The following is a 27364-nucleotide window of genomic DNA, read 5'->3' on the forward strand; positions in this document are numbered from 1 at the left end:
CCTCTGTTTTACTATATGGTAAATCTTTACCTATCTCCATGAATGTATATGGTTATATAATAATTTTAAAATCTATGTAGGGGGACATTTAGAGGTGGGATGGGAAATAATGACCATCACATTTTCATTTTTTGGAGATTCAAGGCAGTGAAAGGTAAGTTGAAGCCTAAAATAAGCAACCAGAACTTTGCAGTCACAGCAAGTCACTGAAAATTAAGGTTTTCTGTGTCTCTCTTATATTTGATAGCCCTTCTGCAGAAAAACTAGGCTAAGAGCAAGAACCTGGAACTGTGTCCTGTAAAACTGCTGAACTAGAGAAAGTTTACATGTTCTAGTCACTGCTAGGTTTTACTCTGCGTCTCAACACTATTTATGTGCAACTGTTTTGTGAGATTTTGAAGAACATACAAAGAAGGCTCATAAATGAATTTTATCTAGAAATGAGTGTAAACAAACTGTTTGTAAATATATGCACATTTTATATGGGAATGATAGATGAGTAACTTGTGCATATATAGAAGCATGTGCACCATAAACACTTCCAAGTTTCAAAATATTTTCAGTCTCCCATTTTATGCTTTATGTCAACAAGTATATCAGAAATACCAGTGTCTGCCAGAGAATGACCAAGGATGGAAACTTGCCATCTGTGTACATAGAAGCGTGCAGAGAAACCTTGAGGGTAGAAATTCTTTGCTGAGGTGAACAGTATCAGTGTTCTCTTCTAACTTTGGAAGTAAGATAATTTAAACAGCAACAAGATTTTTGAAACCTGACCTGCCTTTTGTACACCCAGTGACTTGAATGAAGCAGATGACTTTGAAGAAAAAGTAATAAACTTTGACCAGTCTGGTTATAGAATTAGGTAGTGATGAGTGCATGGCCCAAGCTGATATAGAAACTCCAGAAAGAGAGAGGCAATGATGGTTTTGACAGGCATACTATCCCAGATTTTATCAATTTCTGGCACTATGAAAGCTGAAACATGTTTAAAATTAACAGACCATTTTTTTGCAGATCTGAAACTAAAACTGAGATAAGTAATTAAGCCAAGTTATCATGCAGAGGAATGAACTGTAGGAGATGTTTAAAATAACATGTCCTAAATATTCTTCAAGTTATTTTAAACAGTTCATCTTAAGGTAATTAAGCTGTGTCCTTTGGGTGAATAGCAGCTTCTAATTTTATTCTTGTATTTAAAGTGATGCTTAAAGAAGATTAATTTTTCTTATTTAGATGAGATGTATTAAGAAACTACAGTGTAGAAAATATCTCTTCCCTGGGAAGACCTTTTGTATTGAATCAGGAATATTTATCATCCATAAGCAAATTTTCCTGTCCTGAACCACAGCTGATTTTGTGAACATCCAACTGAAGAACCAAAGCTGCATGTTGGCCCTGCATTGGTGTAAAAAATAAAAAACCAATTTCTTTCCCAAGGTTTAATTAGTGATTTCCAGCTCTAATTGCCACCAGTGGATCTTCCCACTGGTGAAAGTTCATAGTTGGTGACTTCATGATTTTATGGCAAAACCACTTTGTTGGTGGAGAAAATTTGCATATTAACACATGAATGTTGCTACATCAGTAGAATCAAGGTGGTCTTTCAGCTCTCACAGTCTTATAAAAATGTTACTACATCTGATAGCTTGTGCTCTACAGTCTCAGTGTTTAACATTCTTATTTTCTGAATCTATCACTGCTTATAGCATCTAAATTGCTATCATTAGGTGTTGTTAGCTATTTCTATTTCCTTATGCAAGTGGCAACTGAACGTTTTTTCTGTTATACTATTCTCAGCTCTGATTCAAAGGGCAAAATGAGACTGAGTGAACTGGCCTCTAGTAATCCAATCTAGTGCCATTCTGGGGTTATTTGAGCATTTGCTCCTGTTCCTTCTTTCCTGTAGATGTACCCTGAAAGAGAGGGGAGGCCTAAAATGTTCTTAGTTTTTAATGCGTCATAAAGATAGATGTATTCAGATTTGTGAATGCTCAGGTATTGTAATGATACCTGAAGCCATTTAAGTGTCAAAACTGTCAGCAGAAAGTCTGATGCTCTTAATATTATGGGCTTACTCTGATATTCTGGAGTCTTATTTAGGCTTAACAGGGTTATATGCAGCTACAGTGTAAGTGGAGAACTGAGAAAGCTGAGAAGTTACTCATCCATTGTGTGACTCAGGGTACACATTGCACTAGACAGCACTGAAGTGAGAACTACAGCCTTTCCCTAGGACATTTTCCCCATTGCAGAATATCCTTTTGAGCATTTCTGATAGCTGTTTGGAGGACTTCTTATTTTTTCTAATGCAGCTAAAGAATATCTACCAAGCAGTGCTTTGAAGAACTGTATGAAGTTCTTCCTAATTAGGAAAACACCAGTACTGTGTCAACTCTGCGCTTCACTGAAGTAATATATCATCGCTCCTTACTTCACTGATACACATCAGAAAACAACTAATATGGCTGTTTTATGTTTCCTATAACTGTGGTACATCATTTAGTGTTAGCACAGACATCTTTGCACAGCATCACTTTTTACCATGTAGACATAACCTAAAATCCTTGGCAGAGACTCTCTTGTGAATCCTGTGTGGTTTGTCTTTGCTATAACTCTATATGCTTCTGTATCCTTCAGCTCAGTTCTATCTTCCCTACCCCCAGGGTTAACGTTTGTATTTTTCCCTCTTACATAGTACTGCAGTTTGTTTCATTAATGGCCAGTGAATACAACTATCTGTTTACTTTGTTGTCACCATATCACATTCTGCAACTCAGTAATCTACTTAAATAATAAAACAAGAAAAGAAGCTTCATAAGACATAACCATAACACTGAAGTCAAAATTATTGTCATTTTCTGTGAAGGAAGAACTGTTGTCCCCATTCTCAACTGTTCATCTCTTTTTGTGCCAGCAGTCAGTCATACCAGTCACGGTAAAAGAAATGAAGAATTAATGCACAAAATGTATCATCTTTTCACTGTAACGTGCTGTGATCAGTTATTTATATCTAGGATTGTTCATAAATATGCTACCTCTTGATCAGTTTTGTTAAAAATAAAATTGCTAAAACTACATTGTTTTTAGGCAAATCTTAACATTTTTTCATTACGTATTCCACTGAATTTCTCCTCCTGTCTTTAATCAGAACGTCAAGTTGAAGCTCCACATTCAAGTTTTCAATACCAGTACTTCAAAATTCTCTGCTCTGTATAGTATGCCAGGTTTTGTCTTTTCTTGTATTATACCATCCATTCTATTTTAGTAACACGATAGTTTTTCTAATGCCAAGGTCATCTCCCTCTCTTACCACTGCAAGATGCCAATTAGGCAATTTGAAAATATACTTTCCTAGTTTCCTGCCATGTCCTGCCTTCTGGGATTTTTTTGGTCTACTTTACTGAAAAGAACAGACTTCTCTATAAATGCAGAGTCCTTACTAAAAAGGAACCTAGAATGTGGGCAATACAGCTCTTAGTCAAGTTGCTTATTAAATTTATTAGTCCCTAAGACACTGGAAAAAAATATCCAGTAATCCTCTTTGTATCTGCACCTTACTGCAAGAATTTCACCATAAAGATTCTCCATAATAGAGATTCATATAACCCCAAGGCAGGTAATGTCTGTTTCTTTTGCAAGAACATTCTCTCTGCTCTCTGTTAGGCTCTATGTCACCTCAGTCTGCTGTAATGGTCATTGCAGGTTTTGTGGGTACTTTAGCTTTCATCTCTGACCCTGTTCATGGGGTGCAAGACACAAATGAGCTCAGTTCAAGTACTGTGAACAGAGGGTTTTCTTCATTTATGCATTTCCTATTCCCTCATATCTCTTGATCTTTAGAAAGAGAGCCGGGAGCCATATGAATTCTGAATTGAGTTTGGTTTTAAGGACTATTCATTATATCCTTGAACTCCAGCCAGGAGACCACTCCTCAGAAAAATCAGTAAATTTAGTAGGGTGAGTGTAATAGAGAATAAGTTAAACAAATTTGGGTATTCTCTCATAGGTTAGGTCAGCACTTGGCAACAGAAACCATGTCAGTGTTTCTTGGAAAGATGCCTCTGCTGAAGCACTGAGCTTAACAACCACTGATGTCAGTGGGAACTTTTGAAAGAATTTATTTCATAGCTTCTTGTTAAGGCTGCACAACAGTTTGTTATAACCCCAATCTGATAACATACCTTGTAAATATTAGTTATTCTTTAGGGCTAAAGGTTACAATTGATCATTTTACGTTGAGAAAATTTCAAACAAAACTGCAAGATTCCCTTTTTCCTCATGAATTGCACAAGCATGGGGACCTTTGCTGATTTCTTTTTACAAAGTGCCTTGGAAAAAATTTACTAGAAGATAACTCATATTTGCTGTATGAAACAAGGCCTAAATCTAACCTTTTTTGAGTACATGATTTGGCTCGAGGATGAAAAAGGACAAATAAAAAAGTCTTAAGCAGAAATAGAAGCTTGTGAGCATTTTTTCACTGGAGTATGGATGAGAACAAGCACATAGAGAGCATCTTACCCTTCTCCCATGGCTGCTTCTGTGTGTACAGGAGCTGTGCTGCTCTGAGAGGAGGGTGTGCAGGGAACCTCCTGGAAATGAAATACAGGGAGGTAGGTACCAAGGGTCTCATTAACGAGGCAGAGGAGTGTTGAGCTAAATTAGCTGGTATGCAACAGCAGGGCTTGCAGAGCCAGCAGCTAATGGGCTCTCTGCAGACTCCTGATTCCCACCCTGCAGGGAGGAGGAGGCCAGCAACCTCCTCAGATCCACTGAAGGGCTTTTAAAGAAATGAAGGCTGTTCTGGTCAGTGTAGAAGGGTCTGCAAGATCTTTTGTTTTCTGAAGTACTTGTATTTAGTCACTTCCCCATCTCCCTTGGCATAATTTTAATAGAGAATAAGCTTTACAAGTAATTAGGATCTGCCTCCAAATTATTTTTCTTCTTGTTTAGTGGAGACTACTCTCAAAACTAATATAATCAAATAAGAGATGACAGTTCTCTGGAAGTCTGGACACTGACTTCCAAAACCTTCTGGGAACTAGAACACTATAGTACAAACTATAGGAAATTTTCTTTCCTTTGTAGCAAAAATGGCTGTATGAAACATAGACATTGTTTGAGCTAAAGTTTTAGAAAACTAATTTTAAGAACTAGCATATCTGAACTGTCTTGAAAGCTCTGCAAATCTCGTTGTTGGTTCTATAAATTATTACTAGTCCACTTTAGATGGAATGACTATTGATACTTCCTGCTTAACATTTATTTTGCCTATTGGAGAAGATGATGACCCTTACAGTGAAAAAAATAATTTACCTTTGATATAATACTCTGTAAGAGTTACAAGACCTAATAAGATTTAGGATATGCAAAAGGAGAGAATTGGAATTGTATTAATGATTGCTAATTAGGAGATTTTTGGTGGGAACCCATTTAACAATTTTTTTGTTAAAACATATCTTTACTGTCAGCTTAGCCAAGTAATTGTATTCAAAATTAAAGCATAAAAAAATTATAGAAAGAGAAAGGAACATTCAAAATATTTAGTTTTCTATCTCACTACAGCTTAAACCACGTGGGAGAAAAGGTACATAAAATACCCCCAATCCCTTTCATATGCAAAAATATTGGGATGTATTCACACTGTCATTTTTCCACTTGAAGTACTTTCACTGCAAAAGTAAACAAACCTTCAATTTCTTTAATGTGTTCTATTTAATTAGAATTGTAAACGGAAAAAAAAGTGCAGTGGAAGATATCTTTATGACTTCATTTATGAAGGCTTAAAGATATCCAAGTAACCAAAACTAAACATCAAAAATCTTAATAATAAACTTGTTCTATCCCTACAAATTGCTTTTAGAACTTCTTACATTTGCTGAATATATTAACATAAAAGACTAAGTTCCTGTTTTCCAAGATCTGCAAGTGCCAGGGTCCAGAGCCTATGCCATTCACTCTGGATCACATGACTGGTATTAGTAATATTTTTATCAGTAGTAAAATTTTAATAATAAAGGCAAACATAAATCACACATTCGTTATCTTAAGGTAAGTTAAAAACAACATATGGTTGCTAAATTTTCTAAATATCTACTATTTCTAGTCACTGTTTGAGTCCCAGCCATTACTGCAACACTGGGGAAGGTTGACAGAGGCAGACCTTCTGTGTACTTTTAGCTGGTTTAAATTACAAAGACAAACACTTTGAATGCACTTGATTTTGTAATTCGTTGTCCACGTTTTGCTGGGGTCCCAGCAGAAATTAATACACTGCAAGGCTGAGCTTATTCTGCCAAAGCAATCAAGGGTTGAAACAGTCAGAACACCCATACTAGCACTAGGCAGCAAATGGAAAGGTGGAAGCTTCACAGATATTTCTTTTACCAGGTCACATTGAAAACAGCCAAAGAACCTCAGTGTGAGGAGCAGCACCACATGTCCCATCCAACAGAAAAACAGAGCAGTGGTGAAGGAACTGCCATGATGAGAGCAGTACCAAAACTATAGTAATACAGAGAAAACCCCCAGTCATTAAATAATTACTGTTCAGTAAACGTGAAGTGGTGGATTCTGGTTTAGAATATCAAAAGCTCTAATTTTCTGCATATATTGAAGGAAAAGTCAGTTATAGCTGTTTTTATAGATAATGTTATATGAAAACTCAATTTAGGTTGCTTAGCTTGCTTTTGCAGTAAATTATTTATACTTTAACAATGTATTAATACTAATACAATGTATTAGACCCCATGTGTTGGAGTTTCAGGCATTCTTTAAGGCACTTAGCTCAAGCAAACAGCCAGAGGGAAAGTTGTGAAATTGTAATAAAAGAAAGCTTACAGAGGCTTAATTTTGATCTTTCTTGGGTCTTTTTTTTCATCATTCTCCTGCAGCACACATTATTGTCACATTACATGCATTTCTTTTCCACATCCCTCTCCCTTCTCAGATTTAATTTTCATAGTGAAGGTGATTTTTCTGATCTGTGCTTTCCAGTTTTCTGACCAATACATTGGCCATTCTCTGTGCCAAGATGTTTCTTGGACATTTGTCATTCTTTTTATAATAATTTAGTTTTATTAATTAGGGCTTCCCTAAAATTATATTTCATTTAATAGCCTCTGGGAAGAAATATTGTCAAAAGCTTTAAAAAAGTTAAATAAATTATGTCAATCAGTTCCACTTCATCCACGTGTTTTATGATATTTAAAAAATGCTTTCAGCCTACATAATCATGTGGGATTTTGTCCTACATTTGTTTCCAAAAAATACTTACTAAATGCAAGAATGTCATATTCCAGGATGACTAAAGCAATCGTTTCTGTCAGTGTCTGCTCAGCTTGCCAGCTTTCATTTATAAATCAAGTAGTCTCCTTTTTGCTCTGAAACAACATGCTCCAATAATTTAGATGTCAAACCAGAACTTTCTGGTACAGAAGTTAAAATAGCAGTGGCTCACTTCTTGCTGCAGGAAACAAGCTGATATCCTTCGTGCAGCAGTACAATTGGAAGTTGGCTTTTTGAGCCATCCTGAACTCAGACTGACATCTGCTGAATATTATCCTGTTCGATCTGGGTCCTACTTCTAGAGATAAATAATTTATTTCATGAAAATTTAGTGCTTTTTAGCTCAAGACCAAGGGAGGGTTTATTATCGAGGATTCCAATACCATTTATGAAGTTTATTAATATAGAGACCACCAGTGAAAATGCTGCTTATCCTGGGTCAGAATTTAATTAAGTACAGAGGACCTGTTTAACTGGGAAATAAAATTTATTTTTTGTCTTTCAAGGAAAATAGAAAAGCGAAAATTTTTCAAACATTCCAGTTCTTACAGTATGAAATTCCATTTTTAAAAGCTACAACTATTGCAGATGAAATTATTTGTGTTGCTAAGGTCCTAGATGACTAAAAATGTCACATTATTTCTTGACTTAAATGCAGATTTTGCATATGAAACACCCACATCATCCAATGTTTAAGCCTATGCTTTACCCTATACTTGTTCTTTCAGCTGAGTCATTAGTCCTCGTGCTTGAATAACTGGCTGAATACGCAGCTGAAATTAACTCAGGACACTATTTTGTTAGGTTTCAGGTGGTAGCATTCTTCCTTAGAAAATTGTGATGATACATAGGCAAAAATTATATTTTTGGTAATAATTGTTATGAAGTCATCTAATAGTAAAAGATCAGACAATAACATTTTAGTACCTTGCTTTCAAAATCTCTTCCAAAATAGCCAACAGGAGAAATGGTATTGGTCTTGAAAGGGAAACATTTGGCTATATTTGGCAGCAGCATCAGTGTTTTCCTTTGAAATTAATTGCCAACTGTCAATAGAAGAAAATAGCATTTATAGAAAGAAATGTCTTTTATTTCTGATTTTTTCTAACTTTTTTGTTTTGTTTTCTTATTTGAATTACAGTTGTTGCTCATTGGACCTTTAGGGGAAGCCAGTGTCCTGTCTGTAATTTGTACATGCTGTGGGAGCTGATGCTAGAAAATTATTTGGTTTTGTTTTAAACAAAAGAAAGAGTGACACACGAGTTCTATAGGCAGGGGGAAATGTATTTTTTTTAAAGACTTTAATGAGGAAAAGTCTCTCTGCACACAAACATACTGGTTAATGTTATTTAGTTACAAAGCTCATTCTACCTGAGAAGTGCTGTTGCAGTCAAAATTAACAAAAAAAAGGGTATTGAGGAAAGCACTTATTTGAACATATTGGAGACCCAAGCTGTTTCACTGAACTGGGTGCTCTGTGAATATTCCAGTATTCATCTCATGGGGCACTGCAAGAAACTGGAAGGGAATTGTGCTGTAGGAACTGATCCTTAACTGGCTTATTCCCAAAGATTTCAACCTGAGGAACAAGGGCACATCCAAGCCTCATAGAAGTCTTCATAGATAAAGCTGAAAGAAAAACTACTGGAAAACAAGCATTATTATCGTGGAAAGAAAAACCAAAGGCATTTGGGGAAGAGCTGGGTTATTCTAGATCTTTCTATAATGTCCCTGAGCTGTATAAAGCAAAGTGACAATTACAGCTTTTATTGACTGAGCTTCATGCCACTTGTTTGTACCTCTCTGCCCTTTGTCTACATTTCAAAATACTGAATTTTACATTAATGCTTCATTGTTGCAGCATCCCTGAGCTCTGATAAATAAGAAAGGCCAGCTAAGGCACAGAGGGCTGTTAAAACTGTGTGAGGATTTGGACAGCTTCGAGTCATACCTGACTCTCTGTAATCAGTAATGTCTTTCCCCTTCCTTTGGGGTTAGGTGCATTAAAGTAAAAAATCAAACAATTTATTCTAGACCCAGTGGAGGTAGAGAGTAAGATGATTTCTCCTTCAGGCTGAATGTTTTCCTGGGTTTTACAGGAACAGAGTAAAAATTAATTCATGGAGCATCTCCTAACTCAGACCATAATTAAGTTTTCCATTTAAGCTCTTCAGAAGTAATCTGTCTGGATGCTCAACACCACTGTTCTATTTCTTTGTAATACCATTTGCCTCTTTAAAAGCAATTTCCTTTATAAAGTAAATGCATAGTGAAAATAACTCCAACAGTGGAATGTATGTTTTTTGAAATAAGGAAAAGTGTTTTTACTTCCAAGGTAGAAAATATCTCAATATGTTCATATACTAAAGCATTTCTTTTATTTCAATTAATCTTCATAAATAATTAAAATAGTTAACTTTGCTATAGAAGCTGCTGAACAGATGTAATACATGTCAGGATGCAAGGTTTCAACGATTTCCAAAGTGAATATGCACACAGAGTTTATATGCAGAAATTATGGCTGTATTTATAGCTTGAAAAGTTCTTGCTAGAAGTAACTTATCTGGAAAGTCAGATAACACATGCAAATCAGGTCCTTTTAAATGCTATGTGAAATAATGCATATGCTGCCTAATTTGGTTCTGATACCTGACTATTTCCAAGATAAATAGAAAATTTATGGTAGGGGTCATGGTAGTGTAGAGAAATGGCTGAAATAGTTTTAATTGCTTATTCTGACTATGTTAAACTGACTTCAGGTTAACAGAGTTAGAGATACAAATATGGTGAAGGATGCCTACGAGAAGCTGAGTCCCTCTAAGGAATGGAGGGACTCTGAGCTTCAAATGATGCAAATGAGCTTCAATGGTGCAAAAATGATTGTATTAATAAAAGAGCAATACATTTGCTTTCCACATAATAGTCACCAGCCTTCCTGAAGAATATCCTTATTTGGGAAAAAAAAAAAAAAATAACCAACCAGTGCTCTTGGATATATGCACAGGCAGAAAGGCTTTGCATTTTAGTGTTATGAAAAATGTATATGTTCCAAACCCACTCTGTGGCACCATCAGCTTCTCTATTAAACAAGCAATTGCTTCATCCTCTCAAGTCCATTAATTTTCCGTTACCTTGCCACCAAATTATTGATTTCTCCCCTCATCCCCAGTCACATCCAACTCTCCTTCAGTTTGTCTGCTTCCTGCTCTACAAGGGCCTGTAATTGCACCATGTCTTTCCCATCATCTCTTGCCACCACACTGCCCGAGGTGCTCATTATTATCAGCTGAAAACTGCTGTAAGTCAGGGTGTTGCTTAAATGATCACAGCAAAAAGACAGAAGTTCTCCCTCTGTCTACCTATCAAAAGCTATTACTCCACATAAATGTACAAAGACAGGCTATTACTTCTGCTACTGTTGTTTCTTCAGGTGAGAGTTACCATTTCCTTGCTGTTGCTCTGTTCAATATTCCAAGTATGGAAGCTGGCTTTGCAGTTTTACTGTGAAGGGAGGGAAACTGCCACAACACCTCCACACTTGTGTGCCGTGGCACTAAGTTGTTGAATTTAGCATGAAATAAGAGAAAATCACTTTAAGAACAAAAAAAAAACCCCAAGCCTATGTTTTGTAGTAATCTCATTGTTTATGGAGTGCCAAATTAGTAGAAAGGGGTCTGTGAATAGAAAAATAGAAAAAATTACAAAATTAGTGGCTTTGAATTGCACCTATTTTGAGTATATGAGTTTGGAATACAGAAAAGTGACCAGCAGTTGCTGCAGAACTGTCAGCTCCACTCAGGGCTGGAGAACATTTACCCCCATGCCTGTTTACAAGCAGCACTGACAGCAATAGATCCTTAGATACAAGTGGAACTTGAGAAACTAATGATAGATGTATGAGGACTCTGCAATTATTTATGAATCCTGTTTGGAATGCATGTGGTAAAAAAAAAAGAGGTTTATTTTAGATAAACCAGAGTATTCCTGAGGATTGTAATAATTGTGTTAATCTCTCCAGTTCAGTTTTGTTCTAAAATTCTGTCTGATACCAATTTGTGAACTCTGCTAATTGCATAATGTCTTGAAAATCATTGGTGAGTTTTAGTGTAATTTCAGTTGTAGGTTTTTTTGTGTATGTGGTAAAATAGAATAGAAAAATGAAAATGTTATTTTGGATTATTTGATGGAAAATAATGAAAATATTAGAAATAGAGGATGGACTAGAGAGAAAGCTCTCTCCCCTATGTCCTCATCCCACCATTTTGTGGTATTTTGACAGTTTTTTTGGTTTTAAGTGGATCACAAAAACCACTTTATAATAGTATTATATTATACTATTTATTATACAATATATTATACTATTTATAGTATTCTAATAGTTCCCTGAACTCCCAGTCTGCACATTCCAGCTTCATTTCAGTGCTTATTGGTTTTCCTATATAAGTCTCCAACAAATTTTTCTCACCCCCATCCCGATGGTTATTATACTACCTTATATATTTTTCCCTCACATAATTCTTTGCTGTTTTCCCATGTTGCTGGTGCTTTTCTTTTGATTTTTCCACTCTCTCTAGAAGTAACTGCACAAGTTAATAATTGCAATTATTAAGAGAAGCAAACCCAGCATGAAACAACACTAATGAAGGGATTTCTGTGTGGGTGTCCAAAAATGGTAAAGCAGCACCCATCCCTCAACAGTGTGTCTCACTTCACCTTTTAGTATTACCAAGGGTAAAATAAAACCAGTTCTTATTTGTTTTCAATCCTTCAGGAGCAAATCCCTGCCTAAATCAGGATGAATAATAACAGTGTGTTCTTATGGCATTTGTAGCTGCTGAAAATCGTTATAACTTGCTCAGTCTTATGAATCTCCTTATTCTACTAGGATTGTCAACTTTTCAACCAAAAATACCGACACTTAAGGGAGAGTGGTGCAATCTGGCTTCTAACCTAGTTATCTCTTAAAAGTGTGGGAAAACCATGGTACAAGAAGCCATATTCTCTTTTCTGTGGATAAACTTCTTTTTTTTTTTTTTTTTTTTTTTTTTTTTTTAATTTAAGAAGAAATTGTTCCTCTCTGCAGGTAATATATGGGTAATTTTTCTACTTCCTAAACAACTATTGTGTTTCTCTTCCACTGACCTGGTTAATGGATTACGAAGCCTGAAGTGACAGTTCTGGCTATGTAGAGCAATACTGCTGACTGAATTAGATCCTATTTTAATTTTACTAATATTTTTCTTTTTAGGAATAATCTAAAATTTTCAAATAATGGGGAATCCATTGCAAGCAGTAAAGATAGTGATCTCAGAATAAATTTTGCTGTTTACTTCCATTCTGAATTTGTCTCACGTGTTCTTCATTCTTGCATCTTACAATTTTGTCTTCTGGATATAATAACTTCTAAAATTTATGTTTCCCATGGGAAGGTACAGTAAAAAGGTCATTGTTATAGCCTGTCTGGAAGCCCCTCCAGTTTACCAGCTATGGATACTGACACTGCATTGAGCATACAGGAGCTTTCACCCCTGTGCCAAACACCACAATGTTATGTTTAATTTGGACATGGATTATTTTCTTTTCAGTGACATCTATCATGTCCTAAAATAGAGGACATTTTCATCTACTGTTGTAAATGTTATTTAACTACAAGTTTGCTTGTGGTTTTTTTTTATGCTTTCTCCATTTCTAACTTTATTCCAAGCTGCACAAACAAGAATTCCCTGCAAGTCTGCTGCAGTCAGATTTCTTACTAGCTTTCCTGTACTCTAGTTGGAAAGGCTAGTGGCATCTCCCCCTATTTTGGGAAAGTTTTAGATAAACTACCTGCAAAAACCAGCAGTTTCATTGGAGGTGAAACAGCCCCTAAGGGGCAGTGCCAGGCTGAATGACACCCTCAGCCAAAATTGTAATTAACTGCACCTTCCTTGATGTTTGTGCCCTGACTGATGTGAGGAGAAAATTCTGCAGTTTCTTCTTTAACTCAACACATGGTATTACCAAACCTCCATTTATCATCATGGACCAGTGAGATTTGCTATTTTTAATAAATCAGACAATTTTTCTGTGGAGCTCCTTCTGTTGGTTGGGATTTGTTGGGTGCTTATTTAGAAACAATAATCATTTTCTCTCTGCAAGCAGCAACAACCACCTGCATTTCCTAAGGCGATTATTTACAATACAGAAGATCTAGAAAATATTTTTCATCATTTTTATATAACACCGTGCCAGTGACAAGCTCTGCAATTCAACAATGCTCATGTGAAAATGAGATAAATTTTCCAGAGAATTCATCATTAAGCCAGTCATCATTTACTTAAAAAAATAATAAAACCAAATACAACCCTCAAATGTACTTTTGGAAGGTTTGTGAAACATTTCAGAGATTTTGATTGGTTTCCTAAAGAAATGGGGTGTTCTTGTCCACTGAGGTCCTCTCTAATCTTTTCCTGCCCCAGCAAAACTGAGACAGCATAGAACAAAAACATCATTAGTGCCTTATGGAGGGAAATGCCATAAAGGTCAGATCTCAAGCCCCTTTAGCCACACAGGGAAGGAACACTTTGCTTCTTCCTGCATCACTGGTAAAGAGTATCTCAATGCAGACAACAATACAGTTAATGTTTAATAAAGTTACAATTCTATAAAACATAAGCCTTGACTATAATAAAACTGAGACATCCATTAAGATACGCCTAGGTGACTTAGTTGCAAAGAGCTGTGTGTTGAGGCAAGTAGGGATTTGTTTTCAGTAAGGAAAGCAACCTATGGATTTAGACAGGTTCTGCTAAAAATACAAGTTTTACTGCTGTTTGTTCTGTGTTGCTAGGGCTGTTCGAGCACCATTTATCTTTTATTCAAGCCTCCACTAATTACCAAAGGATTTAATTTTAAATTATTTCACATTTCAGTGAAGTACAGGACTCACAAGGTTACTTAGTTTCTTCCAAAAATAATTTTTCCATGGAAGCTACCTTGCTGCCCTGTGGCTCAGGGTATTACAATTCTCATTTTGTGAGGGGAAAACTGAATCTGTGTGCATGCTGCATTTGGGTGACAATTAAGCTTTCATTACAAAGCCCAGACTTTTCAGAATGCTGAAGCACAGCTGGTATTCTTTGAATAGGAAAGTTAGTGTTTCAAATTCTTGGAACCTTTAGAACATTTTGAGATCGACCATGTGTTTTTTCATGGTGAACAGGATTATTCAGAGGAATGCTATTAATGAGAAAGCAAGTTTGTCATCTCTTCAAGTGTGGTGTGACCTACACAATAATGATCAGACACAACCTGATTACAATTTACTGGGTTTTATGCATATGTATACCCATGCCCACAAAGATGACATATGTCTTCCCTAGCACATGTTTTCCTATCAACAAGGACATTCCAAAGCTGCTCCTTCTGTACTGATAATAAATTGCCCAAAAGTTTTATTTTATTAACAGCTGCTATATTAACAGCTTTATTTAAGAGCTATTCTTCCATAAGCCTTGGAACTTTTGACACAAGTTAAACTGTAATCCTTCTAATAGGTAAACACAAACAAATTTCTGCTTTAGATTTTTTTAAAATACTTTGAGTTATGGCAAACACTAAATGACAAAATAATTTCTCAAGATTAGATAAACGTCTTCCCAGGCAGATGTTGACTGCTGCAGGATGAACTACTGAGTGGTCTTCAGGCCAGATCCTCAAACTTCATTTCTAGAATCAGTCAGAAAACTCCATATATTGATATTTATAGTAGATTCATCTATCTGAATGTGTGATGATCTAAATAAATAAAAATCGATAAATACAATAAGGAAAATCACAAACTCACTGTCAAGCATGTCACTGTAGCAGAACATCTCCCCTGCCACAGTCACCTGGCCATAAAAAGAAACATGTAAGACTGAGCCTAGAAAAAACTTTACAAAATTAAAGTCAAAATTTAAAATAGTCATACCTAAAGCAATGGACTGCACACATTAAAATAGAAAGGTTCCTATCAGGAAGGCTTGGGGTGAGAAGTCACAGTACATGTTGATCTTCAGCCAAGTAGTAAGCAGTGCCTGATTGCCAACATTTTTTCTTTTTTTTTAGTTTGATGCAGACAGAGATGAAGAAGAAGTGTTCTCTGACATAAGTTCAGCAGTTGACAATAAACTATTTGCAAATAAAGAAACTGCAGCAGGTGAGTTAATGTAAGATTTAAAGAACCGTCTTTATTGTACTGCATTTGACATTGGGATGCCTCTTTCATATTCTTCATTTTTGGATGTTAGGTACTGTAGCACTCTTGACCAACCTCAAACATTTGCACAATCAGGGACAAAAAAAATCTCTTTTTATTTGGAAACTTCATATAGCTTATCCAACAACTTGTTTATCTACAAGTTAACCTTGAAATACTGTGGCAAGTCCACTGAGCTATACTATTAATACAAAAATCATATAAGTTTTCAATTTTAGTTGTCAAGCATTTCAGTTCCAGTGATACCTTGGTGTTCACCAGAAAATCAGTCCTGTGAGATTAATGATCATACTTCCTCCCTAATAATTGGTGTGTGAATATAAGTCAAGTGTTTGGGGATTTTATTTATTTGTTTATTTATTATTTGTGCTTACTGAGGCTTGAAATCTTCAAAGTAAAGCCTTTGAGAGACAAAGGACTGCAAAAGAATGGAAGCTAAAAATCAAAGCACTGATAATCCATAACATCTGTCAGAAATGTTCATTGGTAACTTCACAACTTCTTAATGTTACAATGGCATCCTTGGCTGTTTTTCAAATCAACTACTAGGGTTGCATATGTAGGTGATGTCATAAATGTCCTCTGAACCAGCACACGAGAAGAAATTTTGGATGATGTTCTAAATGAGATAAAGATGAAGTACCAAGTTAGGAGGGCGAGGGCAGTGAATGAAAGGGGAGTTGGGTCTGGGGAGGATGATGAGAATTATAAGAATTACATGAGCTAAAAAGCCCACAGGATTCTAGTGGTCACCCTTCAGATAAGAGGCACAAGAATAAAGATGAATTTCTTTCTCTGTTAGGTGCCACACTTATTTCTTTTTTGCTTAGCCTTATTCATAGAGGCAAGAGGTTGATCCTAAACCTAAAATGGCATTCCCACTGTACAACATTGTGTTGATAATTGCCTCTGGATTCCTTAACTGATTTAAATTCTGGACAGGAGGAAGAGGAAAGAAGTGTCATAAAGGTGCAAGCTCTGACAAACAGTTTGACAAGAGCCAAGCAATTTGCACAAACTGTTTGTGATTCTGGATGAGTTCCAGTCAGTTCCTTGAAAGTCTGATCTATTTAATAAATCCCGCACCAAAATAATTGGATAGCCATGAACAGATGCCATGCTACAATCACCTAATTAGTGCCTACTTTGAGCACTGATAATAATGAGATTTGAGGGTTCTATGAGGGTTTCTATGAGATCAGGTGTTTAATTTCTAGAGGTTGCAATTCCAGCAAGTCTTGATCTCACTTCTTGTCTTCTAATCTTATTAGTTATAATGCAATATACTGTAGTTCCATGTAGCTAACATAAACATAGTATTTCTAATATTTCATGCCTCCACATCCAATTCATGTTATACCTGTAAAATCCAGTTGTAATCAACTTTGTAACAATATGTACCAAAAGAAAACAACTAAAATGTTCATAGATGAAATACAATTTTCTCATTATTGCCTTCTACAACATATTAAGACCGTTGCCAAGAGCAACAACCTGTCATGAAACTCAACAGTGTAAGGTTGCAATAAAATTTGTATTAGAAGCATCTTACTGAGAGGAAAATTAAAATGTAATCATTCTAATGCTAATCAGTGCTTCAACAAATTATTTCTATAATAGTCCACTTGAAATTTATCTTCTAAGCATTTGTCTTGCCCAAATGCTTATATGCAACATGTATTAATTGAGTTATTAGATGGTACTTCAAAGCATGTTCCATAACATAAAAAGACATTTTTATTTTATTGAGTTTAAACATGTTATTAAGAGAAGCAGTATGTTTCATGGGATAAACTTAGATTGCTTTTATGGCAGTCAGTGCTGAACTGTGTGAATACTATCATTGGTAAAATATGAGTATGGGCATATTTGAGCCAATGAACCATATTGAATAGAATTGCTAGCAGGATTCAAAATAGGTAATGTATTTAAGCAAAGATTGGAAATTCATTAGCTGATTTGCTAAACACAAATGGTCCAAGGAGCAGACTTAATTAATTTGCATGATGGGTCATAGCTACCTTGTGATGGGAAGTGAAGTCAACTGCAGATAAATTTAGACAGATCAGTGCAGTCTATTTTCATTGTATAAATGAATTTTGTGAACTATGAAAAAGCAATGCTTGACATTTGCATTCGTGACAACTTAAGGATGAACACATTTTCAGAGGAAGTGCCATGAACCCAGGCTTGAAACTCTGAAATGCTTTATAGGACCAGAGACTTTACAGCCATGATCCCCTGGGCTTTGGGGCACATCTCTGTGGTAGGGATTACACACCTGCCTGTAACAGCCACACTCTCTCAGCTTTCCATGATCAATATTGTGCAATAGAGCTTAGGAACAAAAAACATTATTTAAAATACAGCATAAAGCATAAAATACAGCCTCATGGTGAAGGAAGTGACTGAGCACAGTTGTGCACCTCTCTGTTGCAGGGGTGTCACTGTTCCTGACTGTCAGCCTTGGCAGGGGTAGCATCTGTCAGCACATCCGTGTACAACTGCAGCCACCTTTAATTAACCTTGTTCTGTGCTGTGCCACTGGATCCTCTTGGATTCCTCACAAGACAAATTTTTATGAAAGATGCCTTCAGTGTCAAGATACAAAACATAGCAAAAAAAAGGATTGCATTCTAGCTCTCTGCTTTTTTTTATTTCAGCCTGTTCCGCCCCAAAGACCTGATGATTTGGTTAATGGGGATTTAATAAAAACTTTCAACTGCTTTATTTTTTAATTGTGCAGTACTGCAGCTAATAAAATCCTCTCTTTTTTCCTCTAAGGAAAACACAGGGCACATGAGTGACCAGGTCTCCCGTGCCTTAACCTTATTCATACAATCAAGGAAACATATTTTGAGTCCTAAGGGTACCTTTTCAGATCAGGTGTTGGCAACTTATTTCTCCATGGCAGTAGAACTTTCATGGACTTTCTTAAATTTTTAACTTGAGTTTCCCCTTTTGCAATTGATAAAGTTATTCAGATCACTTCCTAAAAGTTCATATAAGCACAGGAAGGCTCCAAGTTAATCAAGAGTTTATTTAAGCCAAGAGATTATTTGGTGGAATGGGACACCCTTTTGAAGGAATTAAGACCAATCAGAGTGTAAGCCTTTCCTCCTAATAGACAAATATGAATTGTTTTTATAACCTAGTTCTCACAGTACCAACTTAGCAAGAGAAAAACAATGCAACTTATTCAGAAAAGGCAATAAAGCTTATTTATGATCCACTGTTTTGTTGTCAGACATGAGATGTGCAGCCTGTGGTCTCATTGAAAGTATCAGGGCATGTTTGCTTCCAAACACTTTAACAGTCCTTTCCTTAAGATGGCATTGTGCATTTCACCTTTGATAGATAAACATTGCCACAGGTTTTACGTAAAATGTTGCTGATTTAAACTTGCCTCTAGAAAACCTGAGCCGAGTTTTGAATTATGCACTTTCCCAGGCTCTCCTTTTGGCCTTAGCCTTGTCTGGAGATCTGCCTAGAGCAGGATTTCCAACTGGCAGTACCTTGCCACAGGACTCCCTGGTGTGCCTGTGCTGCCTGCCTACCAGCCACAGTTAATGAGCTCATTGTTCTCCCCTGCAAGACCTGGTTTAGGAAGATTTAGTCCAACCTTAGCAAAATATGCTCCCTCCAACAACAAACTGAGCTGGAGCATAGCAAACTACTCATGCTGCACCAGGGATATCACAAGAACTCTGATATGTCCCTTAATTACTTTATCTTGTCTTGGGAGTAGCCATTTGCTTCAATTCATTTCTCATGGGTTTGTCTTTAGGCAATTTGAGCAGGGTGAAGAAGTCTGAGCACTGTTCAGTGATAGATGGTTATGGGGTTTGTTAGTTTTCATTAAACCATGAAAGAAAAGACTGATTTTCAATTTTTATTGAATACACCCTAGGAAGAAGCTATGCTTTTCCAAGGACACCGGTATTCTCGTTCAAGCAGAAAAGGCTTTAAGATGCTTGACCATATTAAAATTGTATAACCATTATGGCTTTTATCACTTAAGATACATTATGCATGAGTATTCATTTTCAGCCTGACCTTTACATTTAAGTTTGCAGCACCATATTTCATACTAATGTTTCTAGCTAAGAATATGTACTGCTCTTGGTAGTTAAGTGACAGTTAATCAAGTGCCTTTAATAAAGTGCCAACAAGTGCCTTTAGAAGTGATTGATGTGTCAGAGTAGGCCAGTGCCAGTGACAACTGAGACTTAGTTAAATTATATTATCAACAATGACATGGTATTAAGGGTGAAATGTCAGCTGTATAAGATAAATCAAAAAATTAAAATTCTTTTAGCAGCTGGAAATCTATCTATCTATCTTCCTTATCTTTTAAAGAAAGGTATTTTCAAAAGACCATAAAGTGTACATACCAGAGAACATGCTGCATGTGTATGTGACACTGCCACACCCGGAATATAATTCCTTTCTGTAATTTTTTAATAGCAATCTGAAAAACTATACATGAGCATTGGGGGTGGGGGCAGGGGAGTGAGGAACCAAAACAAAAACACCATCAGATGGTAGATGCAGGTCTTTCCCTGATATCTCTTATGTATTCCATAAAGTTAAATTGAAGATTAATTTGGCAGTAATTGTGATAAGGATTGCAAACTAAGACACCCTGGAATCATCATTTGTACCATGCAGTTACAGTTTTTGGTCATCATGACATCCAGCTCCTCTCCTCTTTTCTCTCTGATAGGGATATTTACTTCACCACCCACACAGATTATGCAAACTTCTAAAGCAAACAAACCCAGATAATATATAAATGCATCTGGCACAAATTAAACTGCAAAATCTGTTATTGATAGTGCTTGTTACTGCAAGCCACCCATACAAACAACTCTGATGGTGAGAAAACAACTCCAGGTCAGCAATAGGCTTAAAACTCTGTACCCTCAGTGCCAGTGCTTGCAGGAACATCACACCAGGCAGAGACACCCAGAGTAACCCAGGGAGGAGGAGGTTGTTTTCTTCATTACTGATCTTGTTTCACTGAGGACACGAGGAGACAAAACAAAACACATCTTACAGAACAGCTGTTGCTCCCCACGTGAAGTGAGTGGTTGGACTCCTCTGTGGCCAGCTGGTTATAATTTTTAGTTTTCTGTGTATCATTACAATATATTTGTGTTCTGATTTTACTAATGCTGTGAAAGTGACTTATATAGTCTCATGCCTATTGACATTTTAAGGTGTTTAGAACATGTGCAGTATTTGGTTTAGGGCTGCACCATCCCAGGAGAACATTTCCTTCTTTATTGAGATAATCTGAATTGGGTGAGAGTGCCAGAATACGATGACCGTGTTACAACTTTCCTATGCTAATATAGAAACATTATTGGTGGTTTATCTTCCCACTGTGGTTTAGCAATGACTCCTCCCCTACACGAGTTCTTGAAATATCAAGCTCAGTTTCTGTTGTCCTGCACCTTCAGCAGTTCAGCTGAAGCTAAACTGTAAAGCTCAGACAGGTCAAGGCTTCTCAGCAAATGAATTTTTTCATCCCAAGTGCAAGAGACTGCATTCTTCCTGGTCCTGCCACAGGAAGATGACAAGGAGAAGGGCAGAGCCTCACAGTCTCCTTGGAAAGGGGTACAAGAGGATGGAAATGGAGACAATTGCTTTCACCTGGGCACTCCAGGGAACCTGAATGGTTGGTTCCTTGGATCAGTTTTTGCACAGATACAGACAATTGGAAATATTATAGTGTTCCACCACATACAGTGAAAGTTTTCAATCCATTTCTGAATTCTAATTTTCTTTCCTATTTTAGGGACAAATGAACTTGATTGCAGTCTGATTATGGATTCTGGAGATGCTGTTTATACAGAATTTGACTTTGAAGACCAGGTAATTTACTGTATATATGGCTTCACTCTAGGCAGTTTTCTAGTTTATGTACATACTGTGCTATAAAATTTGTCTAAACAAGCTGATGGCACTTTAAGTATAGGGAAAAGGGATTCTTAAGTGCAACATAAGTAAATTCATGATACACAGATGTTGCTTTCTGGTTAGGAAAAAAGAATGAATATTGTTGTAGTATTAAGAGCCTGTATCTTCCATTACTGTGCATTGCTGAGTTTCCTCCATAAATTTAAAAATGTTGGCCAATGCGACAAATAGAATTGCTAAAATACACTGTAGGTCTGCTGTATATTTAAGAAGTAAAACTTTTCAAAAGAGCAGTATATCATAAGAAGTGTGAAATATAACTACAGCCAAACCATTCTCCCTATGAAAAAATGATTTTAAGAATAAAACACAACAAAGCCTTACAGTATGTTGAAACCAGCCTTTCTACTGATCCTGTTCAATCCACATCTCAAAACTAAATGTTGATAAGAGTTTTCCTTGTATATAGGAAGAATGCCAGAGAGAGGAAGGAATAAAAGGTTTTATATATCTTTCCCCTATAATTTTCACATCCACGTTGGTACAGTCATATCTGAAATACTGTTCAGTTCTGGATTTAGTAATACGTCATATGGAGATACTTTTAAAAATCCAGTAAATGACCACTAAGATATTTAAGGGACTGGGCCATCTCTCTTACAAGGAAAGTCTGAGAGACCTGAATGTTCAGTCTGGAAAAGAGAAGGCTCAGGGGCATCCCATCAAAGTGTACAGAAGTCTGAAGGGAGGATGCAGAGAAAATGGATTTAGGCATTTTCTGGTGCCCAGTGACTGGACAAGAGGCAGTGGGCACAAACTGAAGCATGGGAGGTTCCTGAGGCTTGGATGCTGCACTGAGGATAAGGGTTGTGTGCTTGTTACTGTGCTGTGGATAAGCATTAAAAGAATGACCTGGAATTAAAAAACAAACAAACAAACAAACAAACAAACAAACAAACACCAAAAAAAAAAAAAAGAAAAAAGAAAAAAGCCATCTGTCTATCACACCACCATACTTAAGGGTGGTGGTTTTGTATGTTTTGCTTCCTGTCTTCCACTTTTGCATGACTCTGCTTGTATTTTCTGAAAGAGTACCACAAACATCTCTCTAGATTTGTAAGCAGCTTGGCACAGAATGTTAATTTGTGTTTCTGTTGTCATTCAACAAAATGCAGATGCAAATGTTCTCCCCTCTTTTCTCATTACTTGCAAAAGATATATTTTCTTGTGACATTTTAAAGCTAGTGACAAAATGAGGGCCAAGAAAACTGAATTTTCATTATGATTGGATCATTCATTGGTTTTCTTTAACAGTACTCAATGCAACAGTTTATCCCCACCTGCAACATGTTATATGTTCTAGCTCCATTCATTATTTTGATTTTTAGATCCCTTTACTCTTCTTTTTGGCTCAGTTATTTCAGCTTGGCTGTTTTTCAAGGAGGCAGCTTGCCTCTGTCTTCACATACTCTTTACATCCTATTCTTTCATAAACCCTTCTTAAATCATTCTCTGCCCAGGAAACTTCTAAATTTCCCATTATCTTTGTCTGTACTGTACTTTATTATTTAGGCATTCAGGCCTATAAAGCAGAATCTGTATTTATATTATGTTTTGGCTATTTTGATGTTAAATTTTGCATTTTAATGACATTTAAAATAGGTTGTTTTGGAAGAGTACATACACTAAAGAAATTATAGTCTTGGTTCATAATGTTTACATAATAACTATAAGTTTTATAGTTACAAAATATAATAAAATGAACCAAAACATTAAAATTATACTGATATCGTATAATTTCAATTATATAGTTCATTGATAATACATTACACTGTCCATAAAAGCACTGCAGTTTTGAGTGCATGTGATTCTCACATGAGATTGAACAAGACAATGATGGGACCGTCTTGTCTTTGTCAATGGCAAATATTCCTTCTGCCAGATGTGTCAGTTAGCTTTTCTCATTATTTTGCTAAACTAACACATTGCCATTCTGGCAAGAGTGCAATACTGTTAACAAAGAAGGAGAAATGAAGCTTAAACAATGGTAAAACCCCATCAGTCAAGGAAAGCTATATAAATATGAAGTGGCTGACACCAACTCACTTCAACTGCAAGCTGGCATCTTGATACTTTTTTGCAACATTAAAAAAATAATATTTATATTACTAATAAATAAATGTACACACAGTTTATATGAGATGCCTTGTACAAATATAAAGATAATATAAAGGAGAAAGCAATTGCAACTAATTTGAAATTATGGAAGCAAGTGTTATATACAGAAGCAAAAAGGGGAGTGGAGATTACCATGAAGTCATAATACTGCCTACCTGCCTGGTAGGAAAAACAAAATGAGGAATTACTCTCAGGAAGGAAAGATCAATAACTAAATTCAGGAGTGAGGAGCTGCTCACATTCAAAACTTGAGCTCATTTTGACTGTGGCAGTGATTTAATACTCCAGTGATTTACCACATGCTGTTTACGAATTGTGTGAAGCATCAACAACCTTTACTCAGAGAATCTCAAGTGGAAAAAGAATGTGTGTCTGGATACAAATGTGTCATGCAGTGATGTTATTGCATAGGAAATCTGTCATGAGAACATGGGGGATAAGGAGGCTGGTTTCCAAGCAACCTTACACAGCTGAGCTGCTAAAAATGGCTGAATTTTAGGGGAACATCTTGGTAGTCACTGAACAAGAGGAGTTGGGGGTCACAGAGAAGACAAAGCCACAGCTGGCAATGCATGTCTTGGCACAGCAGAAATGGACTTGCACAGATACTTTTGCATTTTCTCATTCTTGGAATGAGCCAGGAAAATCTCCAGTGTAAACTAAGCCAGAATAATGTCTCCTACTGGTAGGCAGGAGCAAGGAGCGGTTCCAGCCAGTGCTTTGCTCATGTAGGAGGGCCAAGTGCTCTCAGAAACACCTGATACCTCTTGCTGAAACAGTGCAAAGCAACACTAGTGCAAATTAAGATCTGGCTTTTCTGGAAGGGTATGCAGGGGAAATTGAATTTAAAACAACTCAGAGAAAGCTTGAGCTTTGAATTGTACATTTGATGAATTATCATTCAATTAAATTTATGTAATTAAATTAAAAGTAAGATGATTGTTTTCTACTGGCTATGCATGGATACTTCAAGAACTAGAACACTTGTAATCACTTAGTGCCTACAGCACTGAAAGGCAGGAGGGAAATACCCTTTAAAAAAAAAAAATACAATCCTAATCTTTTCTCCAAATCATTAATAACTGCTTTTCTGGTTTTGTCTCAGATCTGTGAAATCCTTTATTATAAAAGGAATAATATAATTTTAAATAATTACTTAGAAATACATTTTTTCTGAAAAATAGAAATAAATAAATAAATTAAGCAGAGAGTAACTCTAATTGAGAATGCCTTATGGAAGCACCAGCTAAGGTTTCACATCTTAGCAATCTCTACAGCCTTTTCTGGAATAATGATTACACTACTCATGACGATTGGGTAACAAAAAAGAAAAGTAATGTGTTTAGTTTCAGGCTTTTTAACCCATATTAGGGCTTCAGGAATATATTTTGGGCCAGGCATTTCTCAGTGCTACAACTTTAAAGAGTATTTTCCATTTGCAGAACTTGCTGTCAGGACTAGTGTCTGGTTTAATAAGGATTTTTCTTTGCTGCTGGAATACTCTCAAGTGGGATAAAGGTTTTTAATGCTCACTGTATTCATTTATACTTGCCATTCTATTTCCCAACTTTGCCAGAGAGACTATCAATATAATGCCCACTTGTTTCTAGAGATCAGAAAGTTTTTATTTTTAACAATTGGATTTTTAATTAGAAACCTACCATTTGGCTTATTTCAAGTGCATTCAGGCCAAAAGGGAGTACTGAAGAATTGGCATCAGTGAATCATATCAAAGAGTTCCAGAAGAAAAGAGCATCCAATTGTTTTCTCATGAAAACAAGCCTTTCAGGAGAACCTTAAATAGCCTGAGGAATATTTAGCATAATTAAAGAAAAAGTTAAAAGACACTGTCAGGCAACTGGAGAATGGATACAGTCCTGTACAAGTGCTTACAGAACTTTAGAATTTGGGAAATGTGAGAATTAGGTCAACTTCAAGTGAAATCCTCAAAAATGTATTTAGCTTCTAGTAATATTTGGAACAGGTGGTCACAAATTTCACAGAATGGTTTGGATTGGAAGGGATGTTAAAGATCATTTAGTTCCAGCTTCCCTGCCATGGGCAGGAACACCTTCCACTAGGCCAGGTTGCTCAGAGACTGACTCAACCTGGCCTTGAATGCTTCCAGAGATGAGACATCCACAGTTTCTGTGGACAACCTGTTCCAGTGCCTCACCACCCTCACATCTACCAAACATGGAAACACATTTTTGTGCCTTTCAGGGAGTTACCAGTTCATAATTGAGAGATTTCCATGCCCTTGCAGTGTCATACAGCATTTACTGATGCAATTAGATAAATGCAATCGTATGTGCAAAGAAGAGATTGACTTCTTTTTTTTTCTGCCCCCTCTCCCAAATGTATCAAAGAACAGGAAATGTAGATGTAAAAAAAAAAAGAAAAAATAAAGGTTTTCTGTTCAGCAATGACAAGCAATCAACTCAATGAAAAAAAATTGAATAACCCAAGTTTTGCTGCAAGTTCAGAATGTTTTATAATTAGAAATGTGACACTTGAAAAATTCACAAGCAAAACCAAAATCAAGTGGAGGAAAAAAGCCCCGAAAGACACTTACTCATTCTAAGAAAAGGAGCCAGGCTCTCTTCAATTAGAAGTTGTTGCCTTGTAGTTACAATTCATTTTACAGCTTGGTGTAGTTTCCTGTCCAAAGCACTGAGGAATCCAGGCTTTAGGAGAGCAGGAGGAAAGCTTTTAGTGAACTGATGCAAAACAGACTCCATTGCTACCAAGACTATAACAATATTTCCAGCCTGACTGGTTAGCATAGCTTGAAACTTAAATATTCAAGAGACATAATGAAAAGTTCCTGAGAGTCTTTTCAATGCAGAGGCAGAACACAAATATTAATACAACTGAGGAGCAAGAGTAAAGTGAAAGCCTCATTTAACTAAAGGTCTGTGGGTTAAACCAAAGACCTCCATTTTAAATAATTTTCCTCCATTTGCTGTGTTTCCTATCAGCTGTCACTTTGTTTTGACTCCCTTTTCCCAACTCTGAAGATTCAATCCAAGTAATTTATTTAACCCTTCAGACGCAATACTTTGGGGTTAGCATTACAATACTACAAACAGCACACCTTCATTAGCAAGAGAAATTTTCATTCAGACTTCTAAAGGTACCTGTTAAAATTAGATAAACACTAATTAAATTCTTAAAGCCTGCTCTGCCTCCTAGATTTAGAGGCTGTGGACTGGTTCTGTTCACATAGCCCAGCATTCCCAAAGACAGTTACTAAAACCCTTTCTTGAAAACATTTGTAGTAACAATTCCTATTTCTTAAATAGTCAGATTAGAATGTCATATATTAATTAGAATTTCTAATTAACAATTCCTATATCTTAAATAGTCAGATTAGAATATCATATATTAATCATGTGCTTTCTTTTTACTTGAGAATATAAGGAACTTCTGGTGTAACAGCAGTTTTATTCAAACATGCTGTGCAGCATTAAACATTACAGGTCTTAGTAAAATGACCAAGAGTATCCAGAAGCCATTTGATCTTTTAATGCTGAACATTTCTGCCATGTCCATTTCTCTTTTTCTGATAGAAAGTTGTATTTATTTGAATTACAGATTCTGGTTGTACAGGGAAACTGATTAAAACAGGAATAAGGGACAGAAAAGAAAATGAGAGGATACTCAGAGAATGGTTGTAAAACTCTGTTCTCTCAACACTTGTTTTTGTTAAAGGTGGAGTACAATCTAGTT

The 27364-nt window shown here is 36.2% G+C and overlaps 1 protein-coding gene across 1 annotated transcript in view; it reads left to right on the forward strand.

Annotated features, from left to right (window-relative positions):
* AK5 (adenylate kinase 5) overlaps positions 1 to 27364 on the forward strand; it is an 83705-nt gene that overhangs the window by 24327 nt on the left and 32014 nt on the right. The window contains exons 7-8 of the mRNA XM_030279536.4: positions 15379 to 15469; positions 21333 to 21409. Of these exons, the coding sequence (XP_030135396.2) occupies positions 15379 to 15469; positions 21333 to 21409 (168 nt within the window). The remainder of the gene's footprint in view (positions 1 to 15378; positions 15470 to 21332; positions 21410 to 27364) is intronic.

Source organism: Taeniopygia guttata, chromosome 8 (genome assembly GCF_048771995.1).
Source record: "Taeniopygia guttata chromosome 8, bTaeGut7.mat, whole genome shotgun sequence".
In the NCBI taxonomy this organism is placed as follows: domain Eukaryota; kingdom Metazoa; phylum Chordata; class Aves; order Passeriformes; family Estrildidae; genus Taeniopygia; species Taeniopygia guttata.